At 38.4% G+C, this 22,505-nt stretch overlaps 1 protein-coding gene across 4 annotated transcripts in view; it reads right to left on the reverse strand.

The window, feature by feature from the left end:
• The window catches only part of ahctf1 (AT-hook containing transcription factor 1), a 100,945-nt gene that overhangs the window by 47,581 nt on the left and 30,859 nt on the right, over positions 1 to 22,505 (reverse strand). For all 4 annotated transcript variants that reach the window (XM_043695441.2, XM_043695439.2, XM_087991176.1 and 1 more), the window contains 10 exons: positions 18,912 to 18,973; positions 16,843 to 16,971; positions 13,423 to 13,513; positions 8,493 to 8,582; positions 3,660 to 3,800; positions 3,274 to 3,378; positions 3,067 to 3,166; positions 2,685 to 2,808; positions 2,542 to 2,598; positions 2,224 to 2,370 (listed from right to left, as the gene is read on the reverse strand). In XM_043695441.2, coding sequence (XP_043551376.2) covers positions 2,224 to 2,370; positions 2,542 to 2,598; positions 2,685 to 2,808; positions 3,067 to 3,166; positions 3,274 to 3,378; positions 3,660 to 3,800; positions 8,493 to 8,582; positions 13,423 to 13,513; positions 16,843 to 16,971; positions 18,912 to 18,973 — 1,046 coding nt within the window. The remainder of the gene's footprint in view (positions 1 to 2,223; positions 2,371 to 2,541; positions 2,599 to 2,684; positions 2,809 to 3,066; positions 3,167 to 3,273; positions 3,379 to 3,659; positions 3,801 to 8,492; positions 8,583 to 13,422; positions 13,514 to 16,842; positions 16,972 to 18,911; positions 18,974 to 22,505) is intronic.

The following is a 22,505-nucleotide window of genomic DNA, read 5'->3' on the forward strand; positions in this document are numbered from 1 at the left end:
AGAATATATCAACATATCTTCCTCTCTCGTCCAGTCAGTATTCCACAAGGACCATTTTTTCAATGAAACCTTGGTCCAGTCCTTTGTTCCTCCTAATATTTCCTCATTCCCCTGTATACCTTTCCATGCAATCACAGAAAGTATAATACCTGCTCATTCACCTCCTCCTTCTCTCTGTCCAAGGTCCTAAACATACCTTCCAGGTGAAGCAGTATTTTATTGTACTTCCTTAAATATAATCTAGATGTGAAATAGACTAGAATAGTAATTTATTGTCTCTTGTGCATTAAAAAAAAGTGAAATGTGTTTAAAATCACCATACCACGATGCCTATGTTAAAAATAGAAGGCATAGACAAGAAAATTTTTTAAAAACAAATTACGACAAAGTCTATCTTAGTTCAATTCCTAGCCCTTGGCTCCAGGAAAGAGTATCGGTGCAAGATCACCATCTATGTCAAGATAATCACCTTTGCAGCTGTCAATGCATTACTTCACTTCTTACTAATTCTCTTCCAATACAGCAGTATCCTTGTTGTGGGCAAGTTAACCAAAACTACATGTAACTTTACAATTGATGGCTGTAGCAGTGATCTTATATAAAGTGGTATACAATGTGGATGGCTGTTCACCCACACTATATAACATATTCCATTCTGCACATCTTCGTTGAAATGACTTAAAAATCAAATAAAAAGGCAAGATGGTAGATTGCAGGTTCTTACTCGATTGGCGAAAGTACCTCCTTCATGCGCATCTGTGTTAGGACTTAACTGGGAAGAGTGCAGATATTTAAACCCCACTATTCCACAAGTTGTCACACATGTGTAAACACAAAATTTAAACCACCAGGATGATCAATTTGTTCACTAACTACTATTCGGGACAAAAAGTATTTCACACTAAATTTCAACATTTACTAGAAAAGAACTCTTTGTTAACAAACTTACTTTTTAAACAAATATCAGCAAAAAGAAAGGACTATTAGTGTACTACAATGTGACTTTAAAATACCAAATACAACAACTCACATGCGTGAATAATAGACTTTAACAAAAATATTATCATCAAAACATGTAGCACTGGGGGAAACAAAATTCTGAAGATCAATAGTTCAGATCGGCAGGATGTAGTTAACTCTCAGTTCTTTTGACTTTAGTAAGGATTTCATGCTGTTGTCTGTAGTGTGATGGTTCTTCAATCGGGTGGATAAAGGTCTTTTCCTGTAAAGAATTATTTCTACTCCCACTGATAGAAGGGTGTTTTCTGCTTTCTAGTTTTGGATGGTTCAGATTGCATACTTTCCAGTTTGTAGTAAATTGGTTTGGCCAATGCAAGGGCTGTCATCAGGCAGCTGCATTGTGACTCAAATTCCTAGTGCCTCTCTTGATTCAACAGAACAATCTCACTGCTCCAAAAGTGACATTTTTAACGGTGCAGGGCAATGTTACCACTTGCTTTTTAAGTTGCAAAACCTTCCTTTTATGGTGAGTTGTATCACCGTATTCCAGTTTCATTACCCACAACTGAAAGATATATGTAGCACCTTACACTTGTGAAGATCATAAATAACTACATTAGTTACTTCTTTAAAGAATTCCAGCTGAGGCAGATTCGTTGCTAGATCTGTGCTGACTATTCCTATTGGATAAGCTTTTTCTCAGTTATAGTAATTTGGCACCCGATTATAATCCATGCCTCTATATATAAACACGACAACTGATCATCCATCCATCCTTCTTCCAGAGACAATTATGCTGCAAAAATATTTGATTGAGGAATGATTTCATTATGAATTTTAAAGATACTCGGCATCTCGTCTCAATTTAATGTAACTTTTTTGATCTTCTAACACATAGCTTACTGATATCGCCTTGTGTAGCAGATGTCTGGATCTTAAAAAAAATTAGTCTTTAATTTAATCATCTTCATTTATAATGGCCAATGGAAAACATATTCAAAGCATTTAATTCCTGCATTTCTGGAATCACAATGAAAATATAAGTAAAAATTTCCTGTATAGTTCAGAATTCTCAGCCATGTTACACATCTTTGGACACACTACCGTGGTTAGCATGGACGTCACAAGTTTCAGTTATTACATACAATTAACTGAACAAATAAGAACTTGAGTTAATTAAGTAACTCAACATTTCAATAGAAGTGACAACAACTTGCTTCAACTAAGGGTAAAGTGAAGTTTATTTCTAATGTGAGTACTTACCTCATGGTCACTATGATCCAAAAGCCAAAATCCCTGAATAAGGTTTACTAGGCCCACAGGTACAGCAAAAGCAGGTGGAAAAGATTCAATTGAAGACTCATTCTTATTAGGAACAGAAGAAAGAACATCCAGCAGTAGATAAATAGCCTGTAAATCAGAGGTTAAGGCTCCAAAACAAAGTGCAGCAATCCAAATTATAACTAAATTATCTATATAATTAAAATCTCAACAGTAGGTCAGATATTTGCAAACACTAACTCATCAATGCCAGAAAGGCGGTGAACACCAAAAACAACCTTCTATACAACTAAAGGATACGATGGCATGCTTTGTTGTTTCATCCACACTTTCTAACAAATATACATCAAGAAGAGCCTGTTGTTAAGAAAAATAAATATATTAGTTTAACAGCTGCAAAATTTTCATTTCACTAAATTTGCCATTCAAGAATCACATCTTACATGAAGAGTTGAGGGTGGATATTTTCCTGTTCCTCCTTCATCCCTCTTCCACAGCTGTGCTATGTGGTCCCCAGTTTCAGACACCATTCCATCAATCAATAGGCAGTCTGAACACCATTTGCCTCTGGGTAAAACAAACATTTAAAAGTGCAACATGAAATAAGTCAAGTTATTTTGTGACCATTGACCAATTGTTTAAAAAAAAAAATTGATTCTTACTCTAAAAACTATTTTCTACAGAAAATATAGATTCAAGATACGGATTTAAAAACCAGAAATTATAAAGCAAGTTATAAACAGAGTTGTGCTGTACACTAAGCTAGCAGGTTTGAGAATCACATTACGTATTTAATTTCCAAAATACAATTCATTAAGAACATACTTTGATAGACGCTCCAACTTATGTCGTCTGTTAGTGTAATAATTTTGTATAATGGGGTAGTTGTAGATGGGCCTGGATAACTGTAGCACATCAATATCATCTAAAGAAAAAGTAAAAAACATCAATAATATAAAACTCACTGAAGTGCAGCATAAAAAGGTTATCCCAGCTTAGTTGATAAGCATTTTTAAAATATGTTGCTGTTACCTGAACCCTCTGGGAGTAGGCCAGCACGACAGAACCACAACACAACCTGAGTGTATTGAGAAAGGAGTGTACCTACAATGCGCTTGTTCATTAAGTCAACCAATCCTGTGGGAAGAAAATATTATTATGCTAATAAAAAGGATTTCCAGGATTATTTTATATTCAAACAATATTTAGCAGGAGATTTTTCTGGAAAGAAGGCCTCAAAATGTTTATTTGTAGGTGACTGTCATATACCTCTATCACATGTTTGGTGCTTTTTTTGTTAATATAATTTAAGAAACACAACTAGCAACATTTAAAAATATTGTTGCACACACAAAATAAAATAGCAGATTAGTAACCATTTACATAAAACAGTGCAACTGTAATTCATATACACACACCTCGCTCAGTCAGTTCCTGGGCCTCAGTAAGGAAACAGCTAACAATGGTGGTGAGGTTGCTAAGTAACATCTGGCAGTGCTGCAGAGACTGGAGTGTGTGTGGGTCAATGAAGTGACATGATCCATCAAAAAGTGGAACACCTAGTGGTTAAAGGACAATGTGAAACACACTCAAGTTAAGCAGGTGTCAACCTTAACAAAACAATTTTTCACAGCGGTTAACTCTCATATGTGTACACTTCTACAAACATCTGCTTTGAAATGAGAAATGTGCCTGAAACAATTTTTTTTAAACAACAGAGCACGTAATTAATTTAGGGTGACCCATTTATCTCATGCCTATAATAATACGCATGCAAGTTCATAATGTCAGTTCCATTAATCAGAGGAAGCTACTGAGCAAACATTAGTTCTGCTCGGCAAGCAGATGAGAAGTACCCAATCCTGTCATCCAACCTCCCTTCAAGACATGGATTAATTCTGGGCTGATTTACATATCTCCAAGATATAGGTTGATTAAAAGTCTGCAAGGATTAAGGGAACAAATTACTAGCAAACTGTTTCAGCCAGAAAATAGTAATATAGCAGGACCATACAACAAAGATTTCTTTTGGGAAGTTACTTCCAGATTCAAAAATGTAACTGAATTAAAGGGAAAAAAAAGTCTTTAAATAAAAATCATTAATTGTTAATGTTTAAGATACTGTTTTAATAAAAATAGTTAGGTTCAACAACAGAGCATTTACCTGTGCTTTAGTGTAACACAACTTAGCAGGTCAAACACACATTTCAAAATATATAATTTCACCCAGCTGCAGCAGCACACTATAGGATCAGTGCTTAATTATAAATAGTAGAGTACATCTCATTGACAGCACACACCATCTCATCCAAGCAATTTAACTAGCTCCAGTATTGTATGCTCCCAACACGAGAATCTAATCATCTCCCTTTGATATTCAACCGTATTACAATTATTTAATTCCCCATCAACTTCGATGGTGTTACCTTCACCAGAATCTTATGTAGGCCAATCACAAATATGTCAAAAGTTGGGAATGCTCATTCCCAAAGCCTGTCCACAACCTACAAAGCAGAAGTCAGGAATATGCTGCAAGATTTTCTAAATATCTAGGAGTGCAGATCCAACAACACAACAGGCTTGACATCATCAGGACCAACTAACTTGATTGGAACCTCTTCCTCCAATGGCACATAATGACAGTCATGTGTACCATCTACAAGAATTACTGGAGCAAATCAAAAGTTCATTCAATGGAACTTTCCACACATATAACTCCACACATTTATTTCCAATTATGCACCATTCATACTCAACTATAATGTCACATCTTCACGATCATTGGGAATTCTGGAAGTCTCTCCTCAACAGCACTGTCAGTCTATCTACACCACAATGGCTTCAATGGTTCAGAGGAGTGACTCAAAGGCATCTTCAAAAGTAATTAAGGATAGCAATAAATACTGGCATGGTCAGAAATGCCCTTGACATAACAAATAAAAATAATTCCACTGGCTCCAAGTGATGACAATGACAGAGTCAACCAAAAAGCAACATAAATTAAAAAAGGGTAAAGCTATTTACCAACACCAAACCAACACATTTTTTTTCCAAAGCAGCCAATTCAGGTACTGGAAGCTACTATAAACGCAGTCAAACACTTGGCCCAGGGTGGGAATAAAATCTATTGGTTTTGTGGGGTCAGCATGGCCTTCCACAAAGCCTGCACTACATAAAGACAAAAATAACAACACAAGTTGAAGAAAAAAGTCGCACTTACCTATCAATGCTTCAAATGTAGATAACATATAAAACTGAAGAGTTATGTACAATGAACAAAGAAAATTTACAGCCCAGGAACAGGACCTTCAGCCCTCCAAGCCTGAGCTGATCCAAATCTACTGTCTAAACCTGTCGCCCAATTCCTAAGCATCTGTATCCCTCTGCTCCCCACCCACTCGTGCATCTGTCCAGATGCACCTTAAAATGAATCTACCGGGCCTGCCTCTGTTACCTCTGCTGGCAACGTGTTCCAGACACCTACCACCCTCTGTGTAAAGTACTGCCGCGTATAACCCCCATAAACTTTTCACCTCTCACCTTGAAAGCGTGACCTCTCATTATTGAATCCTTCACCACCCTGGGAAAAAGCTTATCGCCATCTTCCCGGTTTATACCCTTCATGATTTTGTAAACCTCAATCAGGTCCCCCCTCAATCTCTTTTTTTCTAATGAACACAAACCTAATCTACTCAACCTCTCTTCATAGCTAGCACCATCCACACCAGGCAACATCCTCGTAAGCCTTCTCTGCATCCTCTCCAAAGCATCCACATAGTTTTGGTAATGTGGCGACCAGAACTGTACACAGTACTCTAAATGCAGCCGAACCAATGTCTTGTACAATTTTAACATGATTTGCCAGCTCTTATACTCAATACCCCGTCCGATGAAGGCAAGCATACTATATGCCTTCTTGACCACTCTACCCACCTGTGCAGCAACCTTCAGGGTACAGTGGACCTGCACTCCTATACCTCTCTGCTCATCAACTTTTCTCAAGGCTCTTCCATTCATTCTATAATTCACTCTAGAATTAGACTTGCCTAAATGCATCCCCTCACATTTGTCTGGATTGAACTCCATCTGCCACTCTCCCGCCCAACTATCTGGTCTATATTCTCCTGAATATGTACAAGCACAGAAAAACATGGTTGGATGCAGCTTTGAAGTGGTGACCAAGAAGGATGGTTTGAAAGATGGGATTTTGTAAGGGAATTCCACACAATGGAACAGTACAGCCAGAAACTACCACCAATGTGTAGAGTCATGATGCAAAGAATGTCAGAATCCAAGGTATCAAACATGGCGAATGCTAGGCTAGAAAAGCTACAAACAAAAGTTGAATGAGGCTGTGATGGCAAAGAACACAAATCTTCACTTCAGTGGAAAAAGGAAGCCAATGAAGAACAAAGAAAAGACCAACAGGTGAACAAGGAAGACTGTTTGCAGTAGGGGCTTATGATGATTGTTAAAATGGAAAACTGGTAAGGAATATCTAAAATAATTGTCCCAATGAAGCCAAAGGAGTAGACATGTATTTCAGTGGTAGTCGGGATCAGTTATCTTTCTAAGAAAAATAACTACTCTGGACCTAAGAATAAGAAATAAACAATGAGTTAGGATGTGCTATTTTGACAATGAACCAGCACGAGACAATGTTTATAATGCTCCTAATTCAAAAAGGATACTTTGATTCTCATGAGGAGTGGAGTTGCTCAGGGGAGAAGAGGAAATAATAAAAATGTGCTCAATGAGGTGCAACATGCCAACCCTGGTAAATAGACCAAAGACAATAGGTGCAGGAGTAGGCCATTCTGCCCTTCGAGCCCACCACCATTCAATATGATCATGGCTGATCATCCTTAAATCAGTATCCTGTTCCTGCCTTATCTCCATAACCCTTGATTCCACAATCCTTGAGAGCTCTATTCAACTCTTTCTTAAATGAATCCAGAGACTGGGCCTCCACTGCCCTCTGGGCCAGAGCATTCCACACAGCCACCACTCTCTGGGTGAAGAAGTTTCTCCTCATCTCTGTCCTAAATGGTCTACCCCGTATTTTTAAGCTGTGTCCTCTGGTTCGGCACTCACCCATCAGTGGAAACATGTTTCCTGCCTCCAGAATGTCCAATCCTTTAATAATCTTATATGTCTCAATCAGATCCCCTCTCAGTCTTCTAAACTCAAGGGTATACAAGCCCAGTAATTCCAGTCTTTCAGTGTAAGGTAATCCTGCCATTCCAGGAATTGACCAGGTGAACCAACGCTGCACTCCCTCAATAGCCAGAATGTCTTTCCTCAAATTTGGAGGCCAGAACTGCACACAGTACTCCAGGTGTGGTCTCACCAGGGCCCTGTACAGCTGCAGAAGAACCTCTTTGCTTCTATACTCAATCCCTCTTGTTATGAAGGCCAGAATGCCTTCACTACCGGCTGTACCTGCATGCTTACCTGCATTGACTGGTGTACAAGAACACCCAGATCTCTCTGTACAGCCCCTTTACCTAAATTGATTCCATTTAGGTAGTAATCTGCCTTCCTGTTCTTGTCACCAAAGTGGATAACCATACATTTATCCACATTAAACTGCATCTGCCATGCATCTGACCACTCACCTAACTTGTCCAGGTCACCGTGTAATCTCCTAACATCCTCATCACATTTCACCCTGCCACCCAGCTTAGTATCATCAGCAAATTTGCTAATGTTATTGCTAATAACATCAAGATATTGCTAATATCTTGTCCAATTTGTCACCGACTGTCAACACTCAGCACTTCAATGTCAGACATAAATCACAAATGCAATTCCTTCTGTACTAGCTCTCAGATATCAAAAATGCTTTCTGCTTCGTCATTGCCACTCACTTATCTCAGCAAGTTTCAAACCCATTTTCTTAGCGAACATAACCTTGAAATGAAGAAAATGACCATCTTAGTAGTAGACACCAAATATCAATGACAGAAATGATTAGCTGTTCATGCACATGCCTGCAGAAACATTCGCATCGCAAACTAAAAAGTATGCAGTGCAGCTGAGAAACAAACCTGTTTTGCATGAAACTGCAACTGCAGGTTAGTCATCACTTTTTGAGAGAGAAAAAAAGCCAAGGAAAAAGGGTATGGTATTTTCTACCACCTCAGTCTCTCTCCAACCACAGACAATGTGAAGAAAATATAGCCTTAGACTACATATTACAAAAGCCAAGAGAATTGCTGAAAAAACACATTCACAAGTTTCAGACTTACAGATGCCATCAAGTTCCCCTTTGGTTTGAGTGATTTTTTTCCATGTCCATTCAAGCACAAAGCGTAGACTGGCAGCTGATCTAGGTTGTTCTTATTGTAAAGAAAAAAAAAAGAATAAAAAACACATTACTTTCTACAGTTAAACAACAGATCAAAACATATTTTCTGAATTACTTAAGGCAAAATGTTAAAATTTCTTTGCAAGTAGTTTACAGTTTCCAGCAGAGATTTATTCTACAGTTTGTTCTAATTATGGAAGTAGTAGACAAAATATCATAGCTAAAGAAAAAAAAATACATGACTCAGACGTCCTTTTATTCCTTCATGAAGTCCAGCAAAAAGGTAAAAAAATGAGTTTTTGTGGGATTTAATCAACTTTTTTTGTTTAAAAAAAGCAGAACCTCAATCCTTCACAAAGCTACAAAATGTTTCATCACCTTTTTTTTTGGTCACCTTTGAATAGATACCATAGGACCTGCTTAAAGATAACTCAAATTTGTTCTCAGATTTAGTGACTAGGTGTCTGGAAGTGTTTACATTGATGAAAGCAAAGAATGTCAACTCCTGGCAGCCTGCATGTCTTGACACACAAATTGTATAGATGCGGTTAGAAAAACTATTGTACAGTGTGTTGGGTCTCTTTTAAACATCTAAATACCCAGCTATATAGCTTAATATGGCTGAGCCGATCAGAAACAAAAACTAGGAATCAAGGCACCCAGTATTGGCTGTATAAAAGAAGAAACAACAGAACTCGGGAGTATCTTAGTGTAATAAAAAGCCAGTTTCAAAATGGTCAGGGGTAGCTGAAGAGGAATCCAGGAGAAAAATAACCAAGAGACCAGAAGAAACTAAAAGGCCAATGGTCACAGGAACCAGGAAGAAAGGAGATTTCGTCTGAGTGATTAGCCTAACACACCAAGAGGTGACCACTAGCTGAGAACCTGAAGAGGAGGCTTCAGGTAGTGAATTGATGCTGCATTTTGGTTCTATGTAAACAGGTCTGAAAGGGGCTTTGCACCAACTGAAAAGGGGCTGGACATTTGCCAGGGAACTGTCCACAAGAGGAGACTGAACCATTAGCAGCTAAGCAGTCTTTAGGCACTCCACATCAGAGCGATATTGCAAAGAACAAACAGTGGAGCCTTCCAGAATGAACAGTAAAATCACTCTGGAAGAAGATTAAGTATCACATTGTAATTACTGTCATCTGAATGGTTTGATAATAAATCACATCTACATGTCTAGAGTATTATGCATGACCACAGTTTGCCAATTAATTAGTTTGCCTCATACTCTAACATCCAAAAATCAGCATAAGACAGATATTGAAAGCTATTTCTTTTTTGGCTTGGTGTAGCAAAGCTTACATTTGGTTGTTCAAACCAACGGAATCATGTAACTTTATTTATCAGTAAGGATTTGAGATTCCTAATCTTCATTAATTTTAAACCAAAAAGAGAGTTACTGATCCCTTAATAGACCATAACCAAACTTGGGGGCTATTCCAGGATCGTAACAAACATTATCATCACGAGGATGTGGTGGTCTCGCAGTATTGTTACTTGACTAGCGAGCCAGACTAATGTTCTGGTGTCATAGTTTGAATACCATCATGGCAGAGAATAAAATCTGAATGGTGTCATGACACACTGGGATAATGCACTGAAAAATCAAACATCAGAGTAGTCACAAATCTGAAAAATTAATTAAAATCACTGAATTACCCAATTTAGCCTGTTTAACTTAGGTTAGAAGAAACATGCATACCAAGTTTTCTCCACTAACAAGAAAATTTATTTATAATCAGTGTTTAAAATCGATACCAATAAAAGAGGCAAGTTGAATGACTAATCTGTAAATCTTACTTAGAACTCCAATACACAAATAGACAAGCCAGCAGAGACAGAGTATAACATAGCAAAATTCGATGATACTAAAATAGTTGGGAGCGCTGACTGTGAAGAGTAGATACAGCTTACAGATGGATATTGGTAGGCTAATGGATATTGGCATTTGAATGGGCCAGAATGTGGCAGATGGAGTTTAATGTGGATAAGTGTGAGGTTGTCCATTTTGGCCAGAAAATTAAAAGGGCAAATTCTTATTTAAATGCAAAGCAGATTCAAAATGAATCAGTGCAAAGGCATCTTGGGCGTCTTTGTGCATGAATTGCAAAAGTGCGTATGTAGATGTAGCATATAATAAGAAAAGCAAATGTAATTCTAGCATTTGTTGCAAAAGCATTGGATTATATATTTAAAAAAGCAATTATACAAGGCGTTGGTAATACCACACCTGGAGTACTGTATCCAGTTTTGTCTCCCTACTTGAGGAAGGATGTGGTGGCAGTTCAGAAGAGAAGAGGTTCACCAGATTGATTCCAGGGATAAAAGCACTCTTGTAGAAGGAGCGGTTGAATAGCTTGAGCTTGTACTTGCTGTAGTTCAGAAGAATGAAGGGGGTAGGAGAAATCTGACTGAAGTATATAAAACGCTAAAGGGAATTGATAAAGTGGATGATGAACAAATACTCGAGACTGTCTCACATGGGAGAGCAAGAGGACATTGAGTGAGAAGAGGTAGGTTGAAAACTGAGATGAGGAGAAATTACTGCAGAGGGTTGTCAAACTGTGGAACTCACTACCCCAGAGGTGAAAGCAGGATCAATCAATCAACAGATTTAATAAATAAATAGATATGTTTCTAATGAAATGTGGGGAAAAGGGTTATGGGGAACAGGCAGGAGAGATAAGTTGAGCCTGGTAAAGATCAGTCATAAATCATGTTAAATGGCAGAAGGGATTTGAAGAGCTGAATTGCCTGCTCTCGCTCCTAATTCCTATGTTCCTATGATGAGAAATAACAAATATTGGGTATGGGGAAAGAGGAGGGAAAAAAAATCAGAAGCAGACTTCTGATACCAGCCTAGATCATAGGTACCAAGGATTTCTTTTATCCCCTTCAGATTCTTTCTAATCACTTGATGTAGTGGATATAGCTCAGTCTTTCACCAAATGGTTGTAAGTTTTTGCCTTTTCAGGACCTCTGAAGGTGGATTTCCCTCTTTTCATTTGAACAGGAAATTTATAGAGACAAATACTTAAGAAAAGTGGGGCCTGGTTCAAATGAAGAATGCAGGACAGCATGCCAGGAGAAGCACCACACAGAGGTAAAAACATGGTGTCAACCTGTTCCAACACTACTTGCCCAGCAGTAAACAACAACCACACAATCCTACAATCAACACATCAGATCAAAACTCTGCAGCCCTGCGAGATCCAGTCATGGAGGATAAGGCTCCACATCCTGAATCATGGGAGCATTCAACAAAAAGAAAAGGCTTAAGCATCCGAAAGCACCTTCAACCAGAACAGCTGAATAAACTGTTCCAAATCAGCTTCCAGGTGGAGATTCCTAGCAATGTCGATATCATTCTTCAGCCAATTAAGTTCACATTACGTGATAGCAAAGATCAGCTGAAGTCACTGGATACTGCAAAATTAAAGGCATGGTGTTCTGACAACATGCTGGCAGGCAGTAGCAAAGCTGTTCTTGTATGTTACCACACAATGTGTATCTACCCAATGCAGACAATTGCCAGAGTATGGCTTGTTTTTACTCCAATGTATTTTCAGATCATCAAAGGATTGATGGAAGGTGTCATCAGCTGTGGCTGACAACTGCTTACTGACAAACACACACTGTTGCTTCAATTCCTGCACCCCTCAACCAATCCAACTTGACGGCAATCTGTGCTCTTAGATCCAACCCTGATTTTGTTATTAAGCCTTCTGGTAAGGGTGGTGCTGTTGTAGTCTGGCGTACTGATCTCTGCATTTCAGAGGCTGAGCGCCAGGTCTCAGATACCTCCTTCCTATCACCCGCTGGACCATGACTCCATCATGGAACATCAAGCCACTGTATCAACTATGATCATTGACCTCATTTCATCTGGTGATCCCCAGATCTGCTGAGCTTTTGCAGCAAGTTCTGTTTTTGTCACTGACAAGGAGTTTGGGATTCACCAGGCCCAATCAGCCCTGACCTCATTAAAGCCTTGTCCATGCTTGAACATGAACTCAAGAGGGGAACTGTTGATAGCACCTTCCATTACTTTGCTGATGATTGGCGAAAGTGACAGATGGGATGTGGACAAGAAAGCCCCATCCCTCAGAAAGATCATCTATGGCTAACAATCTTTGTTGGGCAAGTCAAAAAAAGGTACATTCTGATCAAGGATTTTCCCCTGTAATATCCCCCCCATAGCCAATATATCTATCACACATGTGTGAATAAACTAAGTTGGCATTTGGGATAAGATAATAGAAAACAATGGATACTTGTGAGTCTGTACACTTGGAAGTCACCATTTTCAGAAGAGGTTGGGAAAAATAGTTATGTCTTTAGTTCATGATACTCCACAATTGAACCTTGCAGCATGCTTTGAATAATCTCTGGACTCCTCTTGCCTGTTTCAGACTTTACATACTGGTCCTTTTCACAGTTTTGAAGCGAAAAGGAGTAGTAAACCATTTAGTCCCTCAAAGCTTTCAGTTGAGTTCAATTGAAACCTTTCAACTTTCCATTAGTCACTTTTGTGAAGTAAAATGAGGGCAATACTATATGCTTACATATTTTTCAGTCCATATAAAATTGCCGAGGCCTCTGTAAACATACAGCTTCAATGGGGTCAATTACTTTTAAAACTAATCCAGAATTCCAAAATTATGAAGATCAGAATAGCACACTAATTTTTGGAACTTATGTTGAAAAGGTAGAGATTTAAAAACCATTTTATTGACTTGATATATTCTGTTCTATCACAATTTCAAAATTAAATTGCAAAACCAATGCAAACTGTAAAATGAACAAGAGTGTAACCAGGTTGAAACAGGATTATTTTCAACAGGTTTTAACTTCAGGCTTACCTTCTGCTGTCCATTGTCTGATGCATCCAGTTATTAATCCTAAGGAACTAGATTCTACAGCTGCTGACAAAATTGCTTCAAGTTTCTCCTCCTTAGAAAAACAAAAAGCGTTATAATTAAGTTAACATTCCAGATATCTCCCCATAGCTTTGAAAGTCTATTTCCACAGGGACATCTACAAAGTCACTATAAAATAAAAATGAATCTCAAGTATAAAGTAACCTGGCAAAATAAGCATCAAATTGAATGCATCATACACTGGCAAAGATGCACTGTCCATTGTATGGATTAACCACAAAATTCACAAATACTTTTTATATGCAACTCAGAAAAGACATATAACCTGCATGTCAGAGCCTAGTTTGCACATTTTAAAATTAATTAATGAGACATACACTGAGTAAATCATTATCGGCTAAGTGGGCTATAAAGTTAAACAGAGGCAGATGCTGGAAATCTGAAACAAAAACAGAAATTGTTGGAAAATCACAACAGGTCTGGCAGCATCTGTGGAGAAAAATCAGAGTTGATTGTATCTAGGAAAAGAGTAGTTTTTATACAGAGATGGGGTGGGTGGAGTAAATAATAGATGGGAGATAGAGCCCAAAGAGAAAGAAAACAGTTGGAGAAAGAAGTGGTTTAATATCAATCTGGGAAAAATGAATAGCTGCTAATGGGAACAATAGTGGCTAACAATGGGTAGTTTGTGATAACAGCCAGTATAACAGGGTGAAGGAAAGCATGAGGAAACGTGCTCAAGCCATAAAATTGTTGAAGGCTGCATAGTTCGCAAGCAGAAAATCAGGTGTTGTTCTTTCACCTCACACTAATTTCACTGTAGCAAACCTGAGACAAAGATATTGGCCAAAGAATGTGGTGATGTGTTGAAGTGGCAAGCAACTGCACATTCAGGATCTTTGCTGCAGACAGAATGTAGGGATTCTGCAAAGCGTTCACCCAGTCTGCGCCTTGTTTCCCCCAATGTAGAGGAAACCACATTGTGAGCAGAGAATACAGTAGACTAGGCTGAGTGAAATGCAGGTTAAGTGCTGCTTCACATGGGGCCTTGGACACTGTAGACAGGAAGCAAACAGGCAGGGGTTACACCTTCTGCGATTGTAGGGGAAGATGCCATGGGTTGTGAGAATGGGTTGGAGGTGGGAGGAGTGGATCAGGGTGTCCCAGATGGGAATGGTCCTTGCGGAAGGCTGACAAGGAAGAGTAGGAGAATGTGATTTGATGGCACCCCGCTGGAAGTGATGGAAATGGTGACTAATGAACCTCTGGATGTGGATGCTGGTGGGATGGTAGGTGAGGGCAAGGGGGACCATATCGACGTTTTGGGAGGGAAGATAGAGGGTAAGGAAGTAATTGTGGGAAATGGGTTGAACCCAGTTGAGGGCTCTACCAACCATGGTGCTGGGAATCTTTGATTGAGGAAGGTGGAGACCCCCTTATTGAAGATGGCATCATCAGAACAGGTGTGGTAGAGACGGAGAAACTAGGAGAATAATTTGGAATCTTACAGGAAGCAGGGTATGGGGATGCATAGTCAAAAGGATAAAAGGAAGTCATATGTGAACTTTGTCACCTCCACTTCATTGCTGCAAAACTCCACTGAAATATACTGATTAGCACAACCTCAAAAGAAATGAACTTCTGACATCTCATCAAAACTTAAGAGATGATAAATTCAGTTGGGAGAACAAACTGGCCCAGAATTATTTGATCATTGCTGCTTATGTGCTAACGCCATAGTCATCTGACAGAATTGAAAAAACCCAGCTAATTCATGGACTTGTTCAGAGGAAAGGACAGCAACCAAATACCCACCAACATGCTTTGTGATTCAATATACTAACTTCTGTTGATTGCTCCCTACCTTCAGATCTTAGAGCTCTGATGCAGTCAGAACTCTTAGATATTTAGAAGTTTACATAAGAACCAGATTCCATTAAAAGCAAATGCTTAAAAGGTTTCCTGCCAAATGGTGACTAAAGCAGAGCATTTTTGTTGTTAAAATATTATATCCTGTCCCCTCTATCAATAAAATAGTGATTATTTGTGAAAGGCACAATAATTATCTTTCCATGCGGTGTGCATTTTACAAAGATGTGAAAGAATATATCAGTTTGATAGCTATAAGATGCAAATTTCATTTGACTGCAAGCTTAAAAGATTTTTAAGATTTAAGATTTCAAGATTTCAATACCACACAATGAGGATCTGTCTGTCAAAAACTAAAATAAAATCCACACTGCAGATCCTGGAAATATGAAAAAACAAGATGCAGGAAATTACACAGCAAGTCAGGCAGCGCGTGTCGGGAGAGAATCAGAGTTATTGCTACAAACTGAATTGGACTCATTTACAGAAAGTGGCACATCACATTTGACTTAAATGAGAATTATTCTTCTCTCCTCAGATGTTGCCAGGCTGCATTGCAAGTATATATGCATGGTTGAAAGTGTGTTGCTGGAAAAGCACAGCAGGTCAGGCAGCATCCAAGAAGCAAGAAAATTGACATTTCGGGCCTGAGCCCTTCATCAGGATGCTGCCTCACCTGTGCGTTTTCAGCAACCCACACTCAACTCTGATCTCCAGCATCCGCAGACCTCACTGTCTTCTATATAATTGCATACTTTCTTTGCATAGAAACTTTCAATCTTGAAGAAATTGATAGGCAAAAGGAAGGCAATTTAAACTTTGGAATTCAGAAGTCACCAGGTTACGAAGGTAGTTATGTACCACAGGTTGTTTCATTGGTATTTTCAAAGTTAGAAGGGAGAGAGCCATAGAAGTGTTTAGCTGGAGACCACAATACAGTAACACTTGAGGAAAAAATTGCTGTGTGTCTTTGTTAAAGATGAAATCTGTGCATTTAATTCCTCAAAGTTTGACAAACATCTAGTAAACAAAAGGAAATTCCAGAAGTATTCACAAAATTAACAGATCAAGGTATAGGTTTGGAAATTGAAAATAAATAACAAAATCTCTATCTGGATCATCCAAGAGGACAGCGGTACCATGAATTTAGTTTGCCAGCAGCCAATCAGGAGAGTTACGTGAATTTTCTTGCAGAAGCAGTTGGTCAGCTTGGAAGACCATAAAAAGTAGTACTGTATCTGCTAGTAACCGAAACATGAATGGAGGCCATTAGGAATTGGAATGCTCCTTATCTGAGTTACCTTCAAATACAGCCAGTCCCTGGAATGAAGAAGTACAGAGTTCCTGGAGAATGATCACTATCAGTTTTGCCTGGTAATACCAGTGGCTGAGCACTTAATCCAAACAACAGAACAGATAAAACAAAACGAAACCCACAGAAATTCAGCATACAATAATTGCAAACATGATACGATGAGTCAAGGCACTCAATATTCATCAGAAGATATTACAATACTTTCATTCTCAACTTACTTGTGAGAGACAAGAAGGCTGTATATCTGCAAGCCTTGGAGAGAGAAGGCCAGCCATCAGACAACGACTATAACCATCAGGTATAGCTTCACTAAGAAAAGGACCAGCCTTCTTCAAGTAATTCAATGTCTAGACAACAAAACTAGATATCAGTAATGTAGTGATAAACAATTCTTCAAAGTTCTCAGCATATTAAAATTTATGATAAAAATCACACCAAGCAAGAGTTCTTAAGACTGATTTCCCCACATTATACTGTCAAATTTTTGTATACTCACTTGTTCCTTATCCCTTAGTATCCTCTTTCCCTCTTGAAAACTTATTTTGCTATCTACATCGGTGTAATAGGTAAAGTAAGCTTCCACACATTGATTCAGTACCTTCATCCAATAAATGAAATGGCTTGCAAATAAATAGTTCAGGTCTCAGCACTGATCCCTGTATTGTACTCAACTGGTTGCAGCTTTTCAAACCAGAAGATGATCCATTTATCCCTATTTTCTGCTGCCTATTCAGCAATCTAGAATCAGCATCCCACAAGAAAACGTCAAATAGTGGTGCAGCAAATGATGTCACTGAATTGTAGATTTACTGAAGTGATCGTACAGTGAAATAAGGCCTGGATCCAGTTGAGAAGATTATAAAACTAAAGGTCAGTTCCCTGGGCTACAAGTGTTAAGAATGACCAGTGCGTCGACTAAGAAGTTAGAGGTCAAATTAACTGCACTCAAACAGTGTAAATTCATTACACCAGTTCAAATGATGACCAGGGTAATTGAATGTCATCAAAATGTAGCATCACAGACCAAAGTACTGTTGTCAAGTTTAACAATTTTTTTTAAAAAGATAGGATTATAGTCAAATTAACAAAAGATATTTTCATCAAGTCCAAAAGGATTTCGGTCACAGGATGTTACTCCCATTTTTCTCCCTACGTTTACACGTTTTCTTCCACCCTCCTCAGGCACTTAGTCTCTCATTGTTTGTTTCCTCCTACATCAGTCAGTTTAAGTAGTGCTCTGGGTCAAGTTCACTCTGAAACTTAAGGTTTAATTATTTCACAATGATAAAGTTGCAATTACATTGTTCTCTAAGTTTATAATTACCTCAGTTAAGTGAAGCGTTTTCTCTAAAACTTAGGTGACCTGATCAAAATCTTCAAAATATTAATAGGAAACGATGGGCAAAATAAACTACTTCCAATTTTTGGAAATTCTTGAACTAGGATGCATTGTCTAAAAATTAGGACCAGACCATTCAGGATGTTAGAAAGCACTCCTACGCACAGAGGATGGAGGTTTGGAACACTCTTCCACAAATGACAGTTGATGCTAGCTCAGCTGTCAATTTTAATGAGTTTTGAGAAGATTTATTGCTCAGGTTGAGGTTCTGGATGCAAGTTTGTTCACTGAGCTGGCAGGTTCATTTTCAGACATTTCATCACCATACTAGGTAACATCAGCGAGCCTCCGGTGAAGTAATGGTGTTAGTGACCCACTTTCTATTTGTGTGTTTAGGTTTCCTTGAGTTGGTGATGTCACTAGCAGCAGTGATGTCACTTGCAGCTCATTTTCTCACAGGGTGGTAAATGGGGTCCAAGTCAATGTGTTTGTTGATAGAGTTCCAGGTGGAATACCATGCTTCTAGGAATTCTTGTGCCAATCTCTGTTTGGCTTGTCCTAGGATGGATATGTTATCCCAGTCGAAGAGGTGTATGTAAGGTTAGTACTGAGAATGGGTCATGTCTTTTTCTTGAACTAGGACGCATTGTCTAAAAATTAGGGCCAGACCATTCAGGATGTTAGGAAGCACTCCTACGCACAGAGGATGGAAGTTTGGAACTAGTTTATGTTCTTGTATCCTGGAGGCTAGCTGTGAATTTTAAATCTGAGATAGTTTTTTTTAAATTAAACACAGGTATTAAGGGGATGTCGGCAAAAGGTGGGTATGTAGAGTTAGGCTACAGATCAGCCACAATCTCACTGAAGGGCAGAATAGGCTCAAGGGGATGAATGGTCAACACGTGATCCTGTGACATTTAAATATCTACAGGTCATGTAAAATCTCACCTCTTTCTGAAACCCAGAGCATGTTATGTGCACAAGGCCCGAATTTATCAAGCAAGTTGCATCTGGAAAAAAAAAGCAAATATTTTTTTTGTATTCCGAAAGTAAGTTCAAGCACAGTCTCCAGCTTAATCTCCAAGTAAAAACAAAATTTCAACCATTTAAACAAAACAAATGAGTTGAAATCCTGCAACATGCAATTTCCATTTGCACTATTCACACTTTCAGACTCAACATTTCACTCCTTAAGAAAAGCAATCACAAAAACGAACAAAGCTTATGCTACCAGTGTCGACTGAAATATGTGGGGAACAACGTAAAAGCATAGGGGAGAGAATCAATTGACACTCTCAAATCTGAGCTAAATAAACCATAAACGTTGCATTTATAAATTACCTTTAAATGTGGTAAAATGTCCCAATGTAACAAAAGTGTGTCAGATTGAATTTAACACCAAGCTACATAGAAATATTAAAAGATTATCAAAGTCCTGGTCAAAAAGTTTGATTTTAAGAAAAATCTTAAAAATGGGAGGTTGCGATACTTCTTTGCCTTGAGCAGATTTGTTCTCTGCTGTTTCTCTTGTGGAGATGCTGCCACTGTGATGTCAGAATGTCTGCTTCAGAAACAATGGGTGAACAGCTTTGAGCTCCCCGAGTTTTTTTAGAAAAAGATGCATGAGTCAGTCTTACACAAACTCAGGGTTGCGGTTTTGCTTTCAGTTAGGGTTTGGAGTTGACTACTGAAGCTGATAGAAACAGCTCCCAATTTGCTGGAACAAAATGCTTGAGTTCTCTTTGCTGTTAGATTGTTTATATCAGTGTTTCTTTTTCCTGGACAGGAGGAGGTAATGTGAGAAAAATTTGTTTTGCTGAATTTGCCTTTGCCAAAGGTGTATTGATGGGATGCTGCTGCATTGGAACAGTTAACAATTGGTTGTTAAATAATATATTATTTTATTAAGTACTTCAATAGAGCTAAAGTTATGCCAATTCTTCTTTCTTCTACTTGTACCTTAACTATGTTGTAAGAATAAAATGCACTTTGCCTAAAGTCGAGCAATGAACCAATCAAATCACATCTGGAATACAGTGCCTTACACTTGCCTTTAAATAAAATTTTAAAAGTTAGGGTCTAGGTTATCTCCTTGATATATTTTGAGGGAGTTTGGTCCGGTCCATAACAAAGTAAAGCAGTTTAAAGACAAAATTACAAAGCTTAAGGCTTAAGCAATTGTAAATGGAAGATATAATTGTGTATTAATTTCTATTTTACTAGCAGTAAACTATAAACAAATGAGATTCAGTGTATACCTTCTGCAGAGATGAGAGCAGCCAAAAGAAGGATGAGCCATCTGAGAGGCTGAAAGGCCAGTTTCCTTATGGTTTAAATCAGGAAATTAAGGAATGGAAAGGAAAATGAAATGTTGGCCTTTATTTCAAAGAGAATGGAGTATAAAAATTGGCAAGTCTCATTAAACACTTTTCAGACTAGAACTGTGAACAGTTTGGGACTCCTTATCTAAGGAAAGATATTCTGACATCGCAGGCAAACCAGGGCAGATTTACTAGGTCAATGCCACGTGTCGGAGGATTTTCTTATGAGATGAGGTGAGGTTAGGTCTTCCCTCATTGGAGTTTATAATAATAGAGGGGCAATTTCATTGAAATACACGAGATGGAGAGCTCCCTTTCTCTTCTGGGAGAGTTTAGGCACTAGAGGGCTATTCTCAAAGTAAGGAGTTATATATTTAAGACAGATGGCAAGAATTTATTTTCTCAGAGTAGCAAATCTGTGGAATTATTTTTCGTAGAGACCGGTGGAGATTCGGTTATTATAAAATATTCAAAGCTAAGATAAACAGATTTTTAATCAGCAAGGGAATCAAGAGTTACGAGGAGAGACAGAAACTTGGATTTGAGGATAATCAGATTAACCATTATCTCATTGAATGGCACAGTACACTTGATCGGCCAAATGGCTTACTTTTGCTCTCAGCCTCATGGTCTTACAGTGGCCTGTCTGAACAAAGATTTAATACTTATTTTTCTGACAAGTAATCAGGTAATTACAGCACCATCTGTAGTAAATGTAAATACATTCAGGCAAATTCAGATAGGAATTATTGGGCAGCATTATTAGGGTAGGAACATTAGTTATTTTGCTTACTTTCCATTACATTAAGACAGAATACCAATGCATTTCTATCAAATTTCTAAAGTGACATTGGCATTTCAACATTCCAAACAGTTAGTGTGTATTGCAGGATGAGACCCAAACTAACAACACTGCTGAATTGTAAAGGCAGAGCTTCACAGTTTAAATACCATACGTTATGATATTTGAACTCATCACTATTCACACCGACAATTAGGGATGCGAAACTAACATTGGCCCACAATCCATAGAAAACACACATCTATAAAACTTCTGAAAATTAACATGACCCCAGGTAATGACAAAAACAAAACATAGTAAAATCTGAAAAAAAAAAAAGTATGGCTGCATATAGAACACGAGAAAATATTACGTCTACGCACATGAAAGCATAAAAGTACTTTACTAAAACATTTTATGCATTTTGGGTTCTGGCACATTTGCTATTGACAGAAGTCTCAGTAAAGCCCCTCTCTTACATTTTGTAATTAATTCTTCTTCCCATCAGCATATAGAATTCAATATTCCCTCCCAACCAACACTTACCCTAAATGTTCACCTCTTTTCTTTCCCACCACTTTAGTCACTTGCCCCTCTTCACAATCTCAATTCACTCACCCAACAACCTAGCCTTTCCAACAGCCTTACATCAACACCAAGACAAGCTGAGGCCCAATGACCAGAAACTGGCACCAAATCACTATAAATCAACTCTCACGCTGGTTCTGCTCTCCCTCATGGCCCACACTGACAAGCTCTGGTGGGAACTCAGGAAGATCGCATTATCAAACGTCAGCCCACAGGATCCCCTTAAAAGGGAGGTGGAGTCCTGGGCTGGGCTCTGACCTCCATCTAGCCCAGTCTTGAAAAATGCTTCCCATCGAACTATTGTGTGTGATGGGAATAGATTAGACTTATCACTCAGTAGATATTGCAACTTTTCCAATCACAGATTCTGTCTTTCCTGCCTCTTGATGCTCCAAACAGATTGTCTCTGGATAGCAGAAAAAGGTAGAGTCAGAATCCACGATTAGAAAAGCTGGAGCATTCAACGTGGGAGAGGGAGAATCTGCATTTGAAGTAATAGCTCCTGACAGACTGTCTCTCTTGCCTGTGCTGCTCTTAAATTCCTACTCTCATTGACAAGGGTTGAACATAGATTTAAAATTGCACGTTTCCAAGATGCAAATGTTGAAAATGCATCCCTCTTTAGCTCCTATTTTAACTTATTTGGTTGGCTCTTTAATTAGATATGCTTCCATGGGTATAGATGATTCACAATTAAATTTGTTAAGTGTCCAAAACACCATCGTGGAACTTGAAAATCCATTTCAACAGTCTATTTGATCATGAGGGGCCAGGAGTTTCCCCATTACCCCCAGCTAAAATCAACTCAAAAACTGAAATCAGACACTGGCCTTTATTAAATTAGGCAGACGC

Source organism: Chiloscyllium plagiosum, unplaced genomic scaffold (genome assembly GCF_037043375.1).
Source record: "Chiloscyllium plagiosum isolate Xiang-an unplaced genomic scaffold, Cpla_swu_hap1 HiC_scaffold_10, whole genome shotgun sequence".
NCBI lineage: Eukaryota > Metazoa > Chordata > Chondrichthyes > Orectolobiformes > Hemiscylliidae > Chiloscyllium > Chiloscyllium plagiosum.